Source organism: Spermophilus citellus (assembly GCF_964194105.1).
Source record: "Spermophilus citellus genome assembly, chromosome: 10".
NCBI lineage: Eukaryota > Metazoa > Chordata > Mammalia > Rodentia > Sciuridae > Spermophilus > Spermophilus citellus.
This window is the reverse complement of record NC_138197.1, coordinates 24185977-24206538: the sequence shown is the minus strand read 5'-3', so window position 1 is coordinate 24206538 and position 20562 is coordinate 24185977. Positions and strand designations below refer to the sequence as shown.

Genomic DNA, 20562 nt, shown 5'->3' with positions numbered 1-20562 from the left:
TTCCGAGCCTATTCTCATACTTTGTCCAGTGCATTTCTTTGTCTGTATCCTTTGTAATAGCCTTTATAATAAACAGATGAATATTTTTCCCTGAGTTCTAAAAGCCACTTGAGAAAATTAATTGAACACAAGGAGGAGGTTGTGGGAACCCTGATTATATAGACGATTGGTCAAAAGCACCTGTGGAACAACGTAGGCCTTTTGACTGGCCTCTAAAGTGAGAGAGTGTGAGGGCCAACAGTTTTAAGACTTGAGTCTTCAAACTATGGGATCTGATACTATCTCCAGATTGTGTCAGAACTGAATTAGATTAGAGGACACTCAGCTGTATCTGCTGCTGGAGAATTGAATGCTGGCTCGTGTGTGTGTGTGTGTGTGTGTGTGTGTGTGGAACCCCCCCCCCCCCCATATATCTAGTGTCAGAAGTCTTGGTTGATAGATAAGTAGAGGAAAAACAAACAAGATACTTAGTTGTTTTTTTCCCCCCAAACAGAGTATTCAATATCCTTTTTTAAACTATTGTCCTGCTGGGCTTGGTGGTGTAAACCTATAATTCTAGCAACTCAGGAGACTGACAGAAGGATCACAAGTGCAGGGGTAGCCTAGGCAATTTAGCAAGACCCTGTCTAAAAAAAAGTGGGGGGGTTGGGGATGTAGCTCAGTAGTAGAGCAACCCTGGCATTCAATATTATCACAAAATAAATAAAGAACAAACTAAAAATCTAGCATACTAATCTTTTTTTTTTTTTAAGAGAGGGGAGAGAGAGAGAGAATTTTTAATATTTATTTTATTTTTTTAGTTCTCGGCGGACACAACATCTTTGTTGGTATGTGGTGCTGAGGATCGAACCCCGGCCGCACGCATGCCAGGCGAGCGCGCTACCGCTTGAGCCACATCCCCAGCCCGCATACTAATCTTCACATGAAAGTAGTATGTTACAATTGAGAACTGCCTTAGACCTTAAATTTGCTAACATTGCCTATTTTCCCCTATTGCTAATTAACTGAACCTCTTTTACTGGATGCATTTGTCCCCTCTTACATACAGCTTTGCTTTTGATAGCTCCACTTACCTGTGGTCAGCTGCAGTCCAAAAATATCAAATGAAATCTCAACACATCCTACTCTGTCCTGCTCAGGAAGTTAATTATCCCTTTGTGACCAGTGCATCTCTTTGTCTGTATCCTTTGTAATAGCCTTTATAATAAACAGATAAATGTTTTTCTTGTCCTGTACCCAGGAAGAAGGAATGCTGCACAGAGAGGCCAAGAAGAATCTGACCAGACTTTGTATTTACTGCCCTATCTGCTAGTCATTTATTAGCCTTCTTGGTTATCAGACCAATTATCTCCCTATCACATTGCTTGCATTCAGGTTAACCTTGTTTTACTTAAAAATGGCTCCAAGTGCAAGAGTAATGATTCTGGCAAAGAGAAGCCATGAATTTAAGTGAAAAGTAAAAGGTTTCAATATGGAAAGGAAAAACAGTCATATACTGAGATTGCTAAGATTTACATACAGTAAGAATGAAGTAGTGTATATAGGATTTGGTACTACCTGTGGTTTCAGGCATCTCTAGAGAGTTTTGGAATGTGATACTTGTGGATAAGGGAGGTTTATAGTTTTTGGTGTGAAATATGATTTATATTTTTGTTACTGGGGATTGAACCCAGGGACCCTTTACCATAGAGCTACATCCTCAGCTTTTTTTATTTTTAATTTTGAGACAAGGTCTCACTAAGTTGCTGAGGGTCTCGCTGAGTTGCTGAGGTTGACCTCAAACTTTTGATCCTCTTGCTTCAGCTTCCCAAGTTGTTGGAATTGTAGGCATCCCACACCACACCCAGCATGAAACTATTCAAGTATATGGTAGCTGCCAGGTCCATATGATAAAGTAAGAGTTGTGATTGTATTGATTATGGTACAAATTAGGATGCCTAGTGAAGTGATTCAGGTTAAAATGGTTTACATAACGCCTAGTGGTAAGTGTTCCAAGAGATTCAGGTTCACATGATCATTCAGGGACCCAAGTTGCTTCTGGTTGCTTTACTCATCCCTAGAGTGGTATCCCTATTTGAATATCAAACCTGAACTGCCATGTTCAGGTTCTAAATCACAGAATAAAATCCTCAGTCTTTAAGGAGAGACCTACAATTACACTTGTAACTTCTCATTCTCTGGTTCAGGCTTATAGTACATTAAACTACAGAGAAGGCTGGTACATGTAGTCTGTAACTCTGTGGCCTTGGGGCTGTGTAAAAATTCCGGAGGTGCACACTTGTAATCCCAGGGGCTCTGGGGGCTGAGGCAGGAGGATTGAGAGTTCAAAGCCAGCCTCAGCAACAGCAAGGCGCTAAGCAACTCAGTGAGACCCTGGTTCTAAATAAAATACAAAATAGGGCTGGGTATGTGGCTCAGTGGTCAAGTGTCTCTGAATTCAATCCCCAGTACAAAAAAAAAAAAAAAAAAAAAAAATTTAGGAGGCCTGGACTGGGGATGCAGCTCAGAAATAGAGTGCCTGTCTAGCATTTGTTTGTATTTGGGCACATTAATTTTATTTATTTTATTTTTATGTGGTACTGAGGGTCAAACCCAGGGCCTCACACTTGCTAGGCGAGTGCTCTACCACTGAGCCACAAACCCAGCCCAAAAGAAGTCTTTATTACATAAGAGGAACATTGTGTGTGTTGGGGTTACCTAGATTATCTAGAGATTATTTGTTACTTAGGTGGATTGCTAGTACTAACCTCAGTACTGGGTGGATGGGGGAATGCCTTTTTTTTTTTTTTCCTGTGGTGCTGGGGATTGAACCCAGGGCATTGCGCATGCAAGGTAAGCACTCTAGCAACTAGCTATATCACCAGCCCTGAGAATGCCATTTTATGTAAATTAAGCACTTCATTTCTTTCTTTCTTTTTTTTTTTTTTTTTTTTCCTGTAGTGGGGTTGGAACTGGAACCCTTGGCCTTATACATGCCAGGCAAGTGTAGTGCCACTGAGTTACATCCCTAACCCTTTTGAAAATTTTTATTTTTAGATAGGGTCTCTCTAAGCTACCCAGGCTGGCCTCCGAAGCAGCTGGGATTACAGGTATGCATTACAAACAGTTATGTTTTTAAAGATGTCTGGAAAGAAATGTCTGAGACAACTTTTAGTTTGATATTTGTGTAATCAGAATCAATGAGAAAACATATTGGCATGTAATAAACTTTAAACTGAAACCCTTTTATATTTTTAGGTTTTACACATCTGTAAGTAGACCTCTTAGGAGCTCTGTTGGCCAATCCAATGGCGTCCTCAACTACCATGCCTCTAGGATTTCACTATGAAACAAAGTATGTTGTTCTCACCTACTTGGGACTCCCTCAAGAGAAGTATCAAGAGCAACATCTTCTCTCATCCCAAGGTATTATCTTTGGCTTTTTGTGGTTATATTAAATCACAATAAGGATTTCATATATAGAAATATTTGTAGCTAAATTATTTATGCATATGATTATAAGATCAAGTGATACAATATGAAGAATAACTCTTGGCAAATACAGAAAGGATTATAGTAGCCACAGGGATTCAGGAGGCTAAACTAAGAGCAAAGGCAAAGAACAAATACAATGGCAAGAGTCACAGCTGGAGGTCAGATAATATCATGAACCAACCAAAGAACTTGTTCACAGTGTAGAATTTTCAAAATTGCAGAACTTATTTTAGGCCAGGGTCTGGGTAGGTGACTATCTCAAAGTGACAGTTTGAAATGGACCATGCATCATTGTCATGGGCAGGAGAAACCAGGCTGAGCTGAAGCCTGAGGACAAAGTATTGGAGGTTCATTGATGTGACAATTTTCCTGGGCAAGAATCATGATGAGTTACCAAGTGACAGGGTCAGTGTGCCACTGACCAGTCTTGGGGGGGGGGCTCCTCTTTTAATGGGTCTCAGGTGAGTGGTTTGCTTCTTTTGGTGGTCTGATATATTTGATAAGCTCATGGTTCTAGTTTTTCTGACATGGTGTTGATATGCCCATGCATCCATATATATCTAATTTAATTCAATAACTTCATTTTTATTACCATGATTAATTTATTAGTTTGTCTCGTGATTGTGCTAGGGAATGATGATTGTATACAAAAGAGGTGGAGAGACATTCTGCCTCCGTATTTACACTCAAAATGAAGTAACTTATGACATAACTCAGGATTACAACCTGAAAACGATTGTGATATTCACTATGGAGTAAGTCAGAGCAGGGCATAGCCTGCTTTCTATGGTTATCAGGAGAGTGAATTTGTTATAAAAGCCCATTTGGCTCCCACTTTTCTCACCCTCTCTTCCCTTCAACCTTTTACCATGGAATGATGCAGCATGATGGCCCTCACTAAATGCTGGCCCCTCAACCTTAGACTTCCTCAGCCTCTAGAACTATGAGAAACATATTTCTTTTCTTCATGTAAAACTAGTCTCTGGTATACTATTACAGCAGCACAAATGGGCTAAGATAGAAAATCCAATCTGTTTACAGAAAAACTATAATGGGTCAATTAATTCAGCATATCACTTAGTAGAAATCAGTTAAGAGACTTTTAACTACATATTGCTTTGTTTTCCTCTTAAGGATTTAAAAAATATGCTGGGCATGGTAGAATACACCTATAATCCCTACTACTTAAAAGGCTCCAATAGGAGGATCACAAATTCAAGGCCAGTCTGGGAAACTTCATGAGATCCTGTCTGAAAATAAATAATTTTAGGGGCCTAGGGATGTAGCTCAGCAGCAGAGTGCTTGCTTGGAATATGTAAAGCCCTGGGTTTGATCCCCAGTGCCTCCCCTCAATTTTTTTTTTATAATCAAAGGAAGAAAAGTCTGCTAACCACTAAATATTAAGTCCAAAAATCTTCCAGAAAGAAAAAAAGGGCAGCATATTCATGCCAACAAAACTGTAATCTAAACAGTAGAGTGAAATATCTTCATAGTTTTTAAATAAAGTTATTTTGAAGTAGTTTAATGTATCCAGTCTAGGTAACAGTTAACTCCAAGGGCAAAATAAAGACTATTTTCTGCATGTAAGGAAAAAAACCAAACAAACTTAGATAAAACTTGGGAAGGACAGGGGTTGTAGCTCAGTGGCAGAGTGCTTGCCTATCATATGTGAGGCACTGGGTTTGATCCTCAGCACTACATGAAAATAAATAAATAAAATAAAGGTACTGTGTCCACCTACAACTAAAAAAATTAAAAAAAAAAAAACAAAAAACAACTTGTAGTGCTGGGGTTTTGGCTCAGTGGTAGAGCACTCGCCTCACATGTGTGAGACCCTGGGTTCGATCCTCAGCACCACATAAAAATAAATAAGTGAAATAAAGGTATTGTGCCTAACTACAACTAAAAAATAAATTTTAAAAAAACTTTGAAAATATTGGATCTCATTTTTCTAACATGCATTTAGACCCAATAGGCATCTTCAAAGTCAGATTCATACGAAGGTGGTAATGCATAAACAGCATGCCTCTGGTTGTAATTATTTTTTGTGGGGGGAACTTTACCACTGAGCCACATCCCCAGCCCTATTTTGTATTTATTTAGAGACAGGGTCTCACTGAGTTGATTAGCACCTCGCTTTTGCTGAGGCTGACTTTGAACTCATGATCCTCCTGCCTCAGCCTCCCGAGCCACTGGGATTACAGGTGTGCACCACTGCGCTTGGCTATGTCTCTGGTTATAACTGTGTTTTGATTTGATAGTAAAGATTCTGGGAATAAAGTTTTTGAAGCATTTTTTTTTTTCGTTTTTTAGTTGTGGTTGGACACAATACCTTTATTTTATTTATTTTTATGTAGTGTTGGGGATTGAATCCAGGGCCTCACACGTGCTAGGTGAGCACTCTACCGCTGAGCCACAACCCCAGCCCTAAGCATGTGGTTTAATAACTTAGCCTTCTATAATTTCACAATTGCCAAAATTAGATATCAAGACTCAGTGGATTAGACCAAGATAAGTTATGTATTCTGCCTCTGGCCCTCTAAATTCATGTCCTTGCATACAGAATATATTCATTTCATCCCAGTATTCTCCACAATTTTAACTCTTTTCAACATCAACTTAAAAGTCCAAATTCAGTGCCTCATCTAAATAATTCAGACATGAGTGAAACTCAAGGTATAGGTCATCTTGTGACAAATTTCTCTTTAATTTTGAACTTCAGAAACCAAATGAGTTATGTGCTTCTGAATATAACAGTCTGACAGACACAGGATACGCATTCCCATTCCAAAAGGAGGAAGAAAGGAGTGATAAGTCCCCAAGCAAGCCTAAAACTCAACAGGTCAAATTCCATTAGAATTTGAAACTCAAGATCCAACCAGTTATATTCCATTAGTATTCCTAATGCTTGAGAATAATACTCTTGATACTCTACAAGTCTGCTGGGGCACAAGTCATGCCTTTTGGACACAGTTTAGTTGGGGTCTTAGCTTTTTAACCAACTAGGACAGAGGTTCCAATTTTCCTGACCCACTGGGATGGTAGGTCCTGCTCCTGAAGCTTTGCCAGGCTCCCAGGGCCTCCAGTGGCCCTAATGCCTATGGCTTTGGGTGATCCTGTCCTAGTGGTGGCTGTGTGTCTCTTTCCTCTGCTTAGGGCCCATAAGCTTGGTTCCTGAGCACACAATTCTGCTGAGAGGCTCGTCCTTTGAAATCTATGTAGAAGCAACCACACCTGTATAGATTTGCTAAGTGCTACAGCAAGGCTTGCTGGAACTGCACCCAGGATGACTGCAAAATAAGGAGCACTGAGCAAGATGAGGTCCCATAGGCCCCTCTTTGGAAAACTGCTCTATCCCCAGAGCCCTGGGGTTATGATGAAAAAGGGTAACCCTAATGATTTCTGAATTGCCTTTGGAGTTATTTTTCCCTTTTCTTGGAAAATAGTACCCGATAATCCTTTTTATTTTTTTTATTATGAGATGGTTCATCCATATTAGTCTCCTTATGATATGGTTTCTGGCCACAACCTTAATGTTCTTTTTTTTTTTTTTTAGAAAGAGAGAGAGAGTTTTTAATATTTATTTTTTAGTTTTCGGCTGCACAGCATCTTTATTTGTATGTGGTGCTGAGGATCGAACCCAGCGCCGTGCGCATGCTAGGCAAGCGCGCTACCACTTGAGCCACATCCCCAGCCCCTTAATGTTCTTTTTAAAAATATATGTGTGTGTGTGTGTGTGTGTGTGTGTGTGTGTGGTTTTAGATGTAGTTGGATACAATACCTTTATTTTATTTATTTTTATGTGGTGCTGAGGATTGAACCCAGCGCCTCGCACATGCTAATAAGCAAGTGCTCTACCGCTGAGCCACAACCCCAGCCCCAACCTTAATGTTCTTTCCAAACAAACTTTCTCATTTTTCTTCAATATGGATAGGCTGAATTTGTGACAAATTTCTCTTTATATTCTGCTTCCCTTTGATGAATAATACTATCTATTGTTCCAATTTTAGTGTATATGCTGCCAAAGCAAATGCTACAGTTCCATCTTTTTAAATCATTTCTCTTCCTTGCATTTTACTATAAGCAGTTAAGAAGAACCAGCCTGCTCCTTTAGATAGTTTCTCCTCAGCCAAATATCCATGGCAGAGCAGGAGTGGGGAGGGTACTGGGGTTTAACCTTGGGAGAATTTACCATTGAGCTACATCCCCAATCCTTTTTATTTTATTTTATTTTTTTTTTTATTATGAGACAGGGTCTCATTAAGTTGCTTAGGGCCTCACTAAATTGCTGAGGCTGACTTTGAACTCACATTCCTCCTGCCTCAGCCTCCCAAGCCGATGGAATTACAGGTGTGTGCCACTGTGCCCAGCTTGGTACCAGTTTTCTGATTTAGTCCACTCAGTCTACTATAACCATAGACAGTATGGCTAATAAATAACAGAGGTTTATTTCTCACAGTTCTGGAGGCAGGAAAGTCTAAGATCTAGGTGTTGGCACATTTGGTGTCTGAGTGAGGATCGGCTTCCTGGTTTATAGGCAGCTGCCTTTATCTTTTTTTGCCATAACTTCACATGGTGAAAGGGAAAAGCAACTCTCTGTGGCCTCTTTTATAAGGGCAGTAAACCCATTAAAGAGGGCTCTGAGGGGCTGGGGATGTGGCTCAAGCGGTAGCGCGCTCGCCTGGCATGCGTGCGGTCCGGGTTCGATCCTCAGCACCACATACAAACAAAGATGTTGTGTCCACCGAAAACTAAAATAAATAAATATTAAAAAAAAAAAAAAAAAAAGAGGGCTCTGAGGTCATGTACTATTCACTTCCCAGAGGCTCCACCTTTCAGTACTATCACATTGGGGATTAGGTTTCCACATGTGAATTTTGGGAGGACGCAAACATTCAATCCATTGCACTTAGCAAGGACAGGCAGGTATGCTTGAGTTTCATGTTGTCTACCTCCCCAAACAATCAATCCTTAAAGATTGGATACAGTGAAGTTCACAGAAAACCATTCAGTTCATTAGGGTTATTATCAACAGATTCCCATTGCAGGATGTGGGCTATTGTGCAGCATTGCTGTCAGCCATCCCTTTGAAATATCCAAATTCAGCCAAGTGAGTAAGTAATAGGTCTTATTTAAGAAAAGCACTAATAGCATGGTAGCACACGCACGTAATCCCAGCAATTTGGGAGGCTGAGGCAGGAGGAGGATCACAAGTTCAAGGCCAGCCTCAGGAACTTGGGCCCTAAGCAACTAACTTAATGAGATCCTGTTTCAGAATTAAAAAAAAAAAAAAAAGGCTGGGAATGTAGTTCAGTTGTGAAGCATCCCAAGTTCAGTTCCCAGTGCCAAAGAAAGATGATGAAGACGTAGAAGAAAGAAAACCACTATGCTTCTTTTCCTTAGCATGTATAAATTATTTCTCTGGATCAGTAGTATTAATCCAAACTCAGTAGGATATATTGGAAATCATACATATTCCTCCCTCTTCAGCCAGGTTGTAATTAGAGGGCAGTCTATTATCTATTACTATCCATGAAAGGAGGGCAGTCAGACTTATCTGTGTATCTTCTAGGGCTAGTGCCATCTCATTGATTGTAAGGATGGCTTCATGACTGTCATCTGTGGGATATGAACTTAAATATCAGGGAACAGTACTGGCACTACAATATGAGCCAGGAGTCAGTATATCCCTGAGTATGACTTCTTTCTTTTTAACCTGAGGACCAACAAAGAGGACACAGTCCAAGATATATGTCATTGATTGATTCTTAGGAATATTATCCTGGGGAGAGTTGGCAGATAATAGGCTTTGTAATTTTAGATTGTGTTCATCAACAGTATTTTCAAGCCTACATGGAGTTAATTTCCAGAGGTATTGTTTGATAATAGTAGTTGAGGGTGGTTCTTCCTATTCAGAAAAATTTCATTCTCACTTTTTAGCTCAAAAATTTCAGTAGGGAATAAGGGTGTAGCTTAGTGGTAGAGAGCATGCTTAGCATATGTGAGGCCCTGGTTTGATCCCCAGCCTCAAAAACCCCTGGGTTCAATCATTGGCACACACACAAACAAAAAAAAACTTAAAAAAAAATTGCAGTAAAATGTTGAACTTCCGAGTGGTGGAATGTAGAAGTCAGGATATCCAGCTTCTATTTCTGAAATCTGTACGAACCCGTGAAGTTCACTGTTAAAAATCACTAATGGGCCGGGCATGGTGGCTCACACCTATAATCCCAGCAGCTTGGGAGGCTAAGGCAGGAGGATCAACGGTTCAGAGCCAGCCTCAGCAATTTAGCAAGGCCCTGAGCAACTTAGCGAGATCCTGTCTCTAAATAAAATATTAAAAGGGCTGGAGATGTGGTTCAGTAGTTAAATGCCCCTGGGTTCAATCACTGATACAAAAAAAAAAAAATGTTTTCCACATTATACCTACTGATGAAAAATACAAAGAATAAACATAGTTTTAAACCTTACATTTTCACAATATTTGTAAATTTGTCCTCTGTTCCACACATATTTTTGCTATCATCCATCTTTCCAATTTGTAGTGAATTAGTGTCTCCCCAATTTCTTTGAAAATATTTTCACCTGTAATTATTCTATACTGACTATGCCCATTCTTCAGTCACCTCGATTTTGGCTTTGTCTTCTTGAAGAAACAACAGCTAAGGAGCAAGTACATACTTTTCGTACATCGAGAACCAAGGAAAACCATGTGATTGTTGTTTGCTTTGTATTTCAGTTGATGATTGATTTTGTTTCCACTATCCTCAATACATTGAGCAACTAGTATCTCCAGAAGAGTAGTAATCTTAAACATTCAGTTATTTACTTAATAGACTTTATTTTTTTAGAACAGTTTTAGTTTTGTAGCAAAATTGAATTATTTCCCAGTATTCTTTGCACTCACACATACATAGCCTCCTCTTTTATCAACATCTTCCTCCAGAGTTCTACATTTGTTACAGTTAATGAACCTACATTTACACATCATTATCATCCAGAGTCATCTGCTAAAGGACACCTTGGTTGTTTCTAGATTTTAGCTTACGAATAAAGCTACAGCTATGTGCAGATTTTTGTGTAGGTGTAAGTTTTCAACTTCTTTGGATATATACAAAGTTTTAAACTTGCTGGATCATATGGTAAGGGTATGATTAGTTTTGTAAGAAACCAAGAATATTTTGTATTCTGACCTAGTTAATCAACACTTGATTATGTCAGTATTCCAATTTTTATTTTTTCTTCTTCACTGTACTAAGGATTGAACACAGGGCCTCATGCGTGCGCTATATCACTGAGCTACATTTCCAGTTCTTTTTATTGAGACAGAGTCTCATGAAGTTGCCCAGACTGGCCTCAAACTTACCATCCTCCTGCTTCAGCCTCTTGAGTAGGTTGAGATTACATGGGCACCACTATGCCCAGCTAATATTCTGAATTTTGACCATTTTATTTATTTATTTATTTATTTATTTATTTATTTTTGAGAGAGAGAGAGAAAGAGAATTTATTTATTTATTTTTTATTTTAGTTCTCGGCGGACACAACATCTTTGTTGGTATGTGGTGCTGAGGATCGAACCCGGGCCGCACGCATGCCAGGCGAGCGCGCTACCGCTTGAGCCACATCCCCAGCCCCAATTTTGACCATTTTAATAGGCATGCAGTGGTATATCATTATTTGATTTGCATTTTCCCAATGACACATGATATGAAGTATCTTTTCTTATGTTATTTGCCATCTGTGTATCTTTGGTGACTTTACATTCTTCACAAAAATTAAACTCTTTTGCTCAGTTTTAAATTGGGTTTTTATTATTGAGTTTGAGAATTCTTTGTATATTTTTGATGAGATATGTCTGTTGCAAATTTTTTTTTCCCCTGTCTCTGGCTAGCTTTTCATTGTTTTGACAGTGTCTTTCACAGAGTAGAAAATGTAATTTTAATGAAATTCAGCGTATCAGATCTTCCCTTCAAGTGTCATGTTTTTGTTTTGTATCTAAAACTCATCATCAAGCCCTTGGTCATCTTATTTTCTCCTATATTATTTTCTAGGAGTTTTATATAGAAGTTTTACATTATTATTTGAGTCTGGGATCCATTCTGAGTTAATTTTTGTTTGTTTTGGTTCTGGGGATTTAACCTAAGGATGCCTTACAACTGAGTCTCATCCCCCAGCCTTTTTTTTTTTTTTTTTTTTTTTTGAGACAGGGTATCACTAAGTTGCTTAGGGTCTTGCAAAGTTGCTGACGCTATAGTTGAACTTGTGATCCTTCTGTCTCAGCTTCCTGAGTTGCTGGGATTATAGGCGTGCACCACCACACCCAGCTCTTTGAGTTAATTTTTGTGAAAGATATAAGGTCTTTGTCTAGATTCCTTTCTTTTATTTATTTATTTAGTTAGTTAGTTAGTTAGTTTTCGACGGACACAACATCTTTGTTTGTATGTGGTGCAGAGGATCGAACCCGGGCCGCACGCATGCCAGGCGAGCACGCTACCGCTTGAGCCACATCCCCAGCCCTAGATTCCTATCTTTACATGTGGATTTCTAGTTGTTCTAATACCACCTGTTAAGACTCTTTTCTCTATTGCTATTTAGTCAAAGATCAGTTGATTGATTGATTGATTGATTGCAGTGCTGGAGAGTTAAACCTAGGGCATCACACTTGCAAGGCAAGTGCTTTACAGTATATCTCCAGCCTCATTGCCCATATTTATATGGGTCTGTTTCTGGACTCTGTATTCTGTTCCATTGATATATTTACCTATTCTTTCACCAGTACCACCCTGTCTTAATACTGTAGCTTTATAGCAAGGCTTGAAGTCTGGTAGTATCAGTCTTCTTCTCTAACTTTGTGCTTGTTCTTCAAAATTGTGTTGAATATTCTGGATTTGTTTACCTTTCCATGTACACTTTAGAATCATCTTGTCAGTATCTACAAAATAACCTGCTGGAATTTTGATTTTGATTGTATTTAATTTATAGATCAAATTGAGAAGAACTAAAGCCTTGGCATTTGTGTCAGTAAATTTTTAACAGAGGTGTAGGGGACAGAATACCTGATAAAATCAACTTAGAGGAGGAGAGATTTATTTTGGCTCATGGTTCCAGGGGTTTCAGTCCAAGGTGTGCTTTCCTTAATGCTTCTAGGTCTGTGGTGAAATAGTACCACATGGCAGAAGGGTACAGCACAGCAAAGCTACTCACCTCATGGCAGGGGGAAAGCAGAAAGAGAAGAAGGGGCTGGGAATAAGATTAACCCTTCCAGTGTATTCCAGTGACCCACTTCTTTCAGGCCCCACCTCCTACTGTTTCCACCACCTCCCAGTAATGCCATCAAATTATTAATTCATCAGTGGATTAATCCACTCATGAGGTTTGAGCCTTCATGATCAAACTCCGCCCAAAAGCCTCACCTCTGAATATTATTGCTTTAGGGACCAAGCCTTTAATACATGAGCCTTTGGGACACGTTTCAGATCCAAACCATAACAATATTGTGTCGTCTTATCCATGAACATGAACTCTCTCTCCATTTACTTAGTTCATCTTTGACTTGTTTTCATCAGAGTTTTGTAGGTTTTCTCTTATAAACCTTATTTTGTTGAATTTATGCTGGTATATTTATTTTGGGGTGTGCTGATGTAAATAGTGTTCTGGTTTTTTTAAAATATGATTTAAATATTATTTAGTTGTAGATGAACACACAGTATCTTTATTTTTGTATGGTGCTGAGGATCGAACCCAATGCCTCACACATTCGAGGTAAGACTTTACCACTGAGCTACAGTCGCAGCCCCTAGTATTCGGATTTTTAATTTCAAATTCCACTGGTTTATTTTTGAATATATGAAAGCATTTAACTTTAATGTATTAATGTTGTATCCTGCAATTTTGCTATAATCACTTATTAGTTCCAGGAGTTTTTGTTGTTTTGACTTATTTTTTTGTTTTTGTCAGTTCTTCAGATTTTCAGTGTAGGCAGATATGTAATCTGTGAACAAAGAGAGTTTTATTTTTTTCTTCCCAATCTTTATGCTTTTATTTCTTTTTTACATCTTATTTCATTCACTAAAACTTCAGTATGATGTTGAAAAGGAGTGGGAAGATGGAACATTCTTACCTCATTCCTGATCTTAGTAAGAAAGCTTCTATTTTTTCACCATTAAGTACGCCCCTCTCCCCCATTCAGTTTTTTAAAAATATTTTTTATAGTAGATGGACACAATACATTTATTTTATTTTTATGTGGTGCTGAGGATTGAACCCAGGGCCTCGCATGTGCTAGGTGAGTGCTCTACCACTGGGCCACAACCCAAGCCCCTCAGGTTATTTTTATTATATAAAAATTTTAATATGTAAAAATATGAGGCAACATGCTCCTTCTTTCTGATTCCCCACCCTCTACCCACCCTTGAATTCACCACAGCCATGAATGTATTTGCAATTAAGGTCCTATTAGCTGTAGGGTTTTTGTAGATATTCTTTATCAAGTTGAAAAAGTTTCTGTTTTCCTAGTTTACTGATAGTAAACTGATATTTTTTACTGCTTATGTTGATATGGTTGTCTCTGTGTGTGTATGTATGTGTACTTTCATATTGGGGATTGAACTCAGGAACACTGTACCACTGAGCTATATCCCCAGCCCTTTTTATTTTTTTATTTTGAGACAGAGTCTCACTAAGTTGCTGAGGGTCTAAGTTGCCAAAGCTGGACTTTAGGTTGTAATCCCCTTGTCTCAGCCTCCCAAGTCACTGATATTATAGGAGTAATCTGACTCTGATGTGATTTTTCTTTTAGCCTGTTGGTGCGTGGATTATATTAATTAATTAATTTTTGAATATTGAACCGGCCTTGTATACCTGGAATAAATTTCACTTTATGATTCTTTTTTATACATAATTGGACTGAATTTCCTAAACTTCTGTTGAGGATTTTTTACATCTTGAGTTCATGAAAAATATTGGTCTAGAGCTTTCTTTTGTACAGCTTTTGGTTTTTGGTATTTGGGTAATGCTGGCTTCATAAAACAAATTAGGACATATTTCTTCGGCTTCTGCCTTCTGAAAGAGATTGTAGAGAATAGTGTAATTTCTTCTATAAATGTTTGGTAGAACTTACTGGTAAACTTATCTGGGCCAAGTGCTTTCCGTTTTGGAAGGTTATTAACTAGTGATTCCATTTCTTTAATAAATACAGGTCTATTTAGATTGTCAGTTTCTTTGTATGTTGTGGTAGATTGTGTTCTTCAAGGAAATGGATCTGTTTCATTTAGATTATAAAATTTGTGGGCATTACAGTTGTTCCTCCTTTTTAAATTAATGTGATTTGTTGTGACATCCCCTTTCTTTTTATAAAAAAAAAATTTTTTAGTTGTACATGGACACAATATTTTTATTGTATTTAATTTTATGTGGTGCTGAACATCAAGCCCAGGACCTCACACATGCAAGGCTAATGCTCTACCACTGAACTACAACCCCAGTCTCCCTTTCTTTTTTAATTATATTTTCAATGAACTAGGTTTTGTTTTAATTGATTTTTCTGTGCTGACTTTCTATCACAATTTAATGATTCTTTCTCTGATTCTTTTTTTTTTCTTCTGCTCATGTTGGGTTTAATTTGTTCTTCTTTTTTTAATATCCTAAGGTGGAAACCTAGATAACTGATTTTAGATCTTTCTTCTTCTCTGATATGTAGTTAATATTACATATTTCCCTTTATGTTTTGCCTGTACTGCATCCCACAAATTTTGATAAACTGTTTTTGTTTTCATTCAGATAAAAATACTTTTTACTTGAGATTTTCTTTTGGCCTCTGTGTTGCTCAGAAGTGGGTTGATTAATATCCAGGTATTTGCGGGAATTAGTTTTCCAGCAATCTTCCTATTACTGATATCTACTTTAATTCTGTTGTGGCACAAGGGAATCTAATATGATGTAATTAACTCAACATCAGTAAATAGTTTTTCTTGCATAACTAGCAACTGAGCCACTTTGAAATTTAACTTTGGTTTTGATCTTATCCCCCCCTCTTTTTTCTAAATATTTTTTAGTTATAGATGGACACAATATCTTTTTTTATTTATTTTTATGTGGTGCTGAATATTGAACGAAGTGCCTCACACGTGCAAGGCAAATGCTCTACCACTGAGCTACAGCTACAGCTTCTGCCCTTTTTTTAAATGAAGATTCACTGCTTTGACACACTGATATCAGCAATTTATTTTAAATATTCTAATTTTTATGATTGTTTATATCTGTGAGTTTTATGATTATTGATATCCTATGAATTAGGAATATTTTGATGAGTGCTTAGTTTCTGGTAATATCAATGTATGATGTTTATTTTGCCATTTAATCTGACAACAGAATAATCTACATTCTACTGTGCCTTAAAGGCAAGAATTTAAAGTCCATTTTTCTCTTTTCTTTTCTTTTCTTGATATAGTGGTGTGCACGGGTGAAATAAATGGAAAAGTTTTGGTATGGTAGTCTGCATGACAACTGAAACACTGCATAGTTATAACTGTCACTTTAATTTGTGGTGTGCTAAGCAGCAGTATGAAGCTATGAAAGCACCATGTACTGTCTGTGTTGCAGCTGTTCGACTCTGCTAGCACAAAAATAGCCATAGGCAACACATGAATGAATAAGCATGACTGTGTTCCTATTAGATTTTATTTCAGTCTCTCAATTTCCTGTTTTTTGTTTTTGTTTTGTTTAGTTTTCTTTGGTGGCTTTTGGACTGAACCCAGGGCAAGCATTCTACCACTGAGTTAGTTATGCCTTTGCCATCCTATAGTTTTTTATGTTAGGAAACATGATTTTTTATTTGTTTTTCAACCATTAGAAACGCTACAACCATTCTTAGCTGATGGACTGCACAAAAACATCAAATAGGCCAGTTTGAACCTAACCATTATAGTTTGCTGATCCCTGATATATCAGTGCAAGGAACACTTTATTTCACATTATTTTTAATGAGCTCATTTATTTTTACACAAAACTGAATGCTGTTTCTTTAATAGTAAGCCCAGATTGGTCTTCTTATCATTCCTATTTATCTTTTTTTTTTTTTAATATTTATTTTTTAGTTCTCGGCGGACACAACATCTTTGTTGGTATGTGGTGCTGAGGATCGAACCCGGGCTGCACGCATGCCTGGCGAGCATGCTACTGCTTGAGCCACATCCCCAGCCCCATCATTCCTATTTATCAGTCTTATTTTTTTAATTAAAACTTTTTTGTTATACATGTAATATTGGAAAGTATTTGTTTGTTTGTTTTTGGGAGATTGAACTCAGGGGCCCTGGACCACTGAGCCACATTTCTAGCCCTATTTTGTATTTTATTTAGAGTAACAGGGTCTCACTGAATTGTCTAATGCCTTGCTTTTGCTGAAGCTAGCTTTGAGCTTGAGATCCTCCTGCATCAGCCTGAAGAGCTATTGGGATTACAGGCCTGCACCAACACGCCCTGCTGGAAGGTATTTTTTAGGAGTAAAAAGAAAGGAAAGAAAATCTTATAATATTTTGTCACTGATATTTTGAAATGTTAACATTTTCATAATTGTTTTGAATTTTTTATATATAAATCTAAATTTGTGCCCTATAAAAATGAGATAAATGCTATTTTGCAACATTTTTTTTTTTAAAAGAGAGAGTGAGAGAGGAGAGAGAGAGAGAGAGAGAGAGTTTTAATATTTATTTTTCAGTTCTCAGTGGACACAACATCTTTGTTGGTATGTGGTGCTGAGGATCGAACCCGGGCCGCACGCATGCCAGGTGGGCGCGCTACCGCTTGAGCCACATCCCCAGCCCCTATTTTGCAACATTTAAAAAATTAATATATTTGAAAATGTGTTCATATCTACATTGTTCTTAATGTTGACATGAATTTCATTGTATGAAATAGCACCACTTATTACTTATGGAAATATGACAGTTTATTTAATTTCCCTACTGAAGGACATTTAGGGTGTTCACCAATATCTGCTGGTACAATGTAGTCATCAGCCTTCTTCAGAGCAGGAAAACAGCAGTCCTTTAATGATTGGAGACTTCTTAAGCTTTACTTTCTTAGTGTCCAGTTTTATTTATCTTTCTAAAACCTTCCTCTGACTATTTGTAGCCTAAGTGGCCTAGAAAAATCAATGATTTTTCACAATGATGATAATGTTTGATATTTGTACTGTTTTGTAATGCAGTATTCAGTAATATTTGAAATGTGAAGAGTGCTACATGGAAATTTAAAATTATGTAATTTTTATTTATATTTTAAAAACTATATGTGGCTCCTAGCTTGAGATCCTCCTGCCTCAGCCTTAGTAGCTGGGTTTATAGATGTGTGTGCCACTGCATCTGGCTTTAGCTCCTATTTTTATAGTAATTTGTTAATGATACCTCTAGTTATTCAGGCTTAAAATAGGAGCCATCCTTTAGTGCTTATGTCTTCTTCATGACCTCTGTTATGGTTTGGATCTAGGAATGTCCCCAAGAAAAGCTCATTGTTTGCAAGAATCATCCTCAGTGCAATGCAGAAATGTTCAGAGGGTAAAGTCAATAGATTGTGAGATCTCAGCAGCTTGGGAGGATTGTGAGTTCTGAGCAACTTAGAAAGGCCTTAAGCAACTCAGCAAGACCCTGTCTCAAAAATCAAAAAACAATAAAAAAAATGTTTGAAGGTCTTGGCTCAGTGGTAGAGCAATTGCTTAGTATGGATGAGGTATTGGGTTTGATCCTCAAATAAATAAATAAAGTTATTGTGTCCACCTACAACTAAAAACAAATTTAAGAAGTTTTTTTTTTTTTTTTTTTTTTTTTTTTGTTAAAAGGATTGGGTTTGGGGAAGTGGCTCAATGGTTAAGTGCCCTTGAATTCAATCCCCAGTACACACATCCTCCAAAAGATAGATTATGAGAGCAATCACCTCATCAGGGGATTAATCCATTTGGTAGATTAATAATTTGAGTGGACTACTGGATGGTAATTGTAGGCAGGTGGAACATGGCTGGAAGAAGTAGGTCACTGGGGGCATACCCTTTGACTATATCTTGTCCCTGATTTCTGTTGCACACTACCCCCCCTTCCACCTCCTCTTTTTGCTCTATGGCTGCCATGAGCTAAGCAGCTTTCCTCCACTGGGCCCTTCTGCCATGATGTGCTGCCTCACCTCAGACCTAGAACAATGGAGTTGACTGACCATGGACTGAGATCTCTGAAACTGTGAACCCCAAATAAACTTTACTTTCTCAAAATTGTTCTTATCATGTATTTTGGTCATAGAGAAGAAAAGTTGACTAACACATCCTCTTTCTTTGGCAATTCTTACCAACTGTCCCAATTTTGTTATGGTTCTCCCATCATTCTTGTGGGAAATGCCTCAAAATTAAATGATTGCCATGTTTTCTGATTTTTATATTTAATTTATATCTTCTCCATCAGATTGGATTTCTTAATATTGCCTGTCTCATCAGGAAGCCACAGTTGCTCCCTTTCTCCTAAGGCTGCTTTAAAAAAGTTTCCTTGGTTTCCATTATATGATCCAATTTTCTTTTGTGTTTTACATGTTTTACTGAATTGTTTTTTAAATAAGCTGTGCTTATTTCTGATTTTTTTTTCCACTGAAGCTGAGCTGTTCTAGATTGGTAAACACCTGTGATAGTAATGACTAATGCTTATTCAAGTTTAATTCTCTCCTTTCTGGGCCCATAAGAAATTATGTTTAGTCAGGGTCACATGACTAGTCCTACCAATGTAATAAGAGTAGAAATGATTTGTGTCACTTCCTGGCTCTGACACTTAAGAGCCAGTATGCCTTTTCCTCTTCTTTTCCCCTTATCTTGTGATATGTGAGAGGTAACATATGTTCCTAATGATGTAATTCATGTGGCAGAACCATCATCAGGCTGGGTTTCTGAGTGACTATGTGGAGTAGTCTCCCAGGTTAGAGATATAGGAGAAATGGACCTTTTAATGACCCTCATTTTAGGCCTAATTGCTGCCCAAAGTCTGTATTTCTTAAATCTATTGCATTGGGGTTTAAGGTTTAACATGAATTTTGGAAAAGATACTTTCAGACTGTAGCACCCATACACATAATAGGGTCAACAAATGTCCAGTTTGTCCAGGATTAAGAAAAATTGGAGAATCCTTAGCAAACATAGACAAGTTGGTCGCCCTTCTTCACCTATGTTAGTTGTTATTTATGTTATTTCTCATTTGTAAGAGACTCCATGCTCCACAAAAATTAGTCTTTTTCAATCTGTCAATGAACCTGTATTTTATTACCTTTTTTCCTGCTGGTGCATAATTTTTTTTCCTACCCAAATGAAGGTGATTTTAAATTTTTGTGGTTATTCTTCATATTGTTTTCCTTGTAAGCCCAAGTGCAAAGTAATACACACACACACACACACACACACACACACACACACACATGCACATTTGTAGGCTAACTTCTTAATGGGAGATATTGTTTTCTTATTGCTGTCTTTGCTATCCTGTTTGTTCTCTGAAATATAAGGTAGAACTCACTTGCCTTGCTTTTATAAATAGGATCTGCTATAGAGCTCATTGACCGTAATGTGGGTAGGGTTTGGTTTCAAGTTCATTATACAGTGAGTGTGAGAAATGGCCGAGTGAGGTGGTGCTATTCATGACTCAGAATCTCTGTCATATGAGCCAGGTGTGGTGGCACATGCCTGTAATGCCAGCAGCTCAGGAGGCTGAGGCAGGAGGATGACAAGTTCAAGGCCAGCCTCAGCAAAAGTGAGGCATTAAGCAACTCAGTGAGACCCTGTCTCTAAATAAAATACAAAATAGGGCTTGGGATTTGGCTCAGTGGTTGAGTACCCCTGAGTTCAATCCCTGGTACCCCCCTCCAAAAACAAAATAAAGAATCTCTGTCATATTACATATCCTTCATTATTTCCTAAATGAGTCATGTATTGGGTACAGATTTTCCATAAATAGTTAACTCTTACACACTTAATCACAACTAGCTAAGTTTTCTATATATGCTAGTTTGTGTTAAATACAGTAAACCTTATTCTAGGTTACATATTCTGATTAGTAAAAATACTTC

At 37.8% G+C, this 20562-nt stretch overlaps 1 protein-coding gene across 7 annotated transcripts in view; it reads left to right on the top strand.

Annotated features, from left to right (window-relative positions):
* BCL2L13 (BCL2 like 13) overlaps positions 1-20562 on the top strand; it is a 79014-nt gene that overhangs the window by 8712 nt on the left and 49740 nt on the right. For all 7 annotated transcript variants that reach the window (XR_014024169.1, XM_081311138.1, XM_081311133.1 and 4 more), the window contains one exon: positions 3238-3405. Coding sequence is in view for 6 of the 7 variants with exons in the window: in XM_081311138.1 (XP_081167264.1) it covers positions 3288-3405 (118 nt within the window). In the remaining variant the exon portion in view is untranslated. The remainder of the gene's footprint in view (positions 1-3237; positions 3406-20562) is intronic.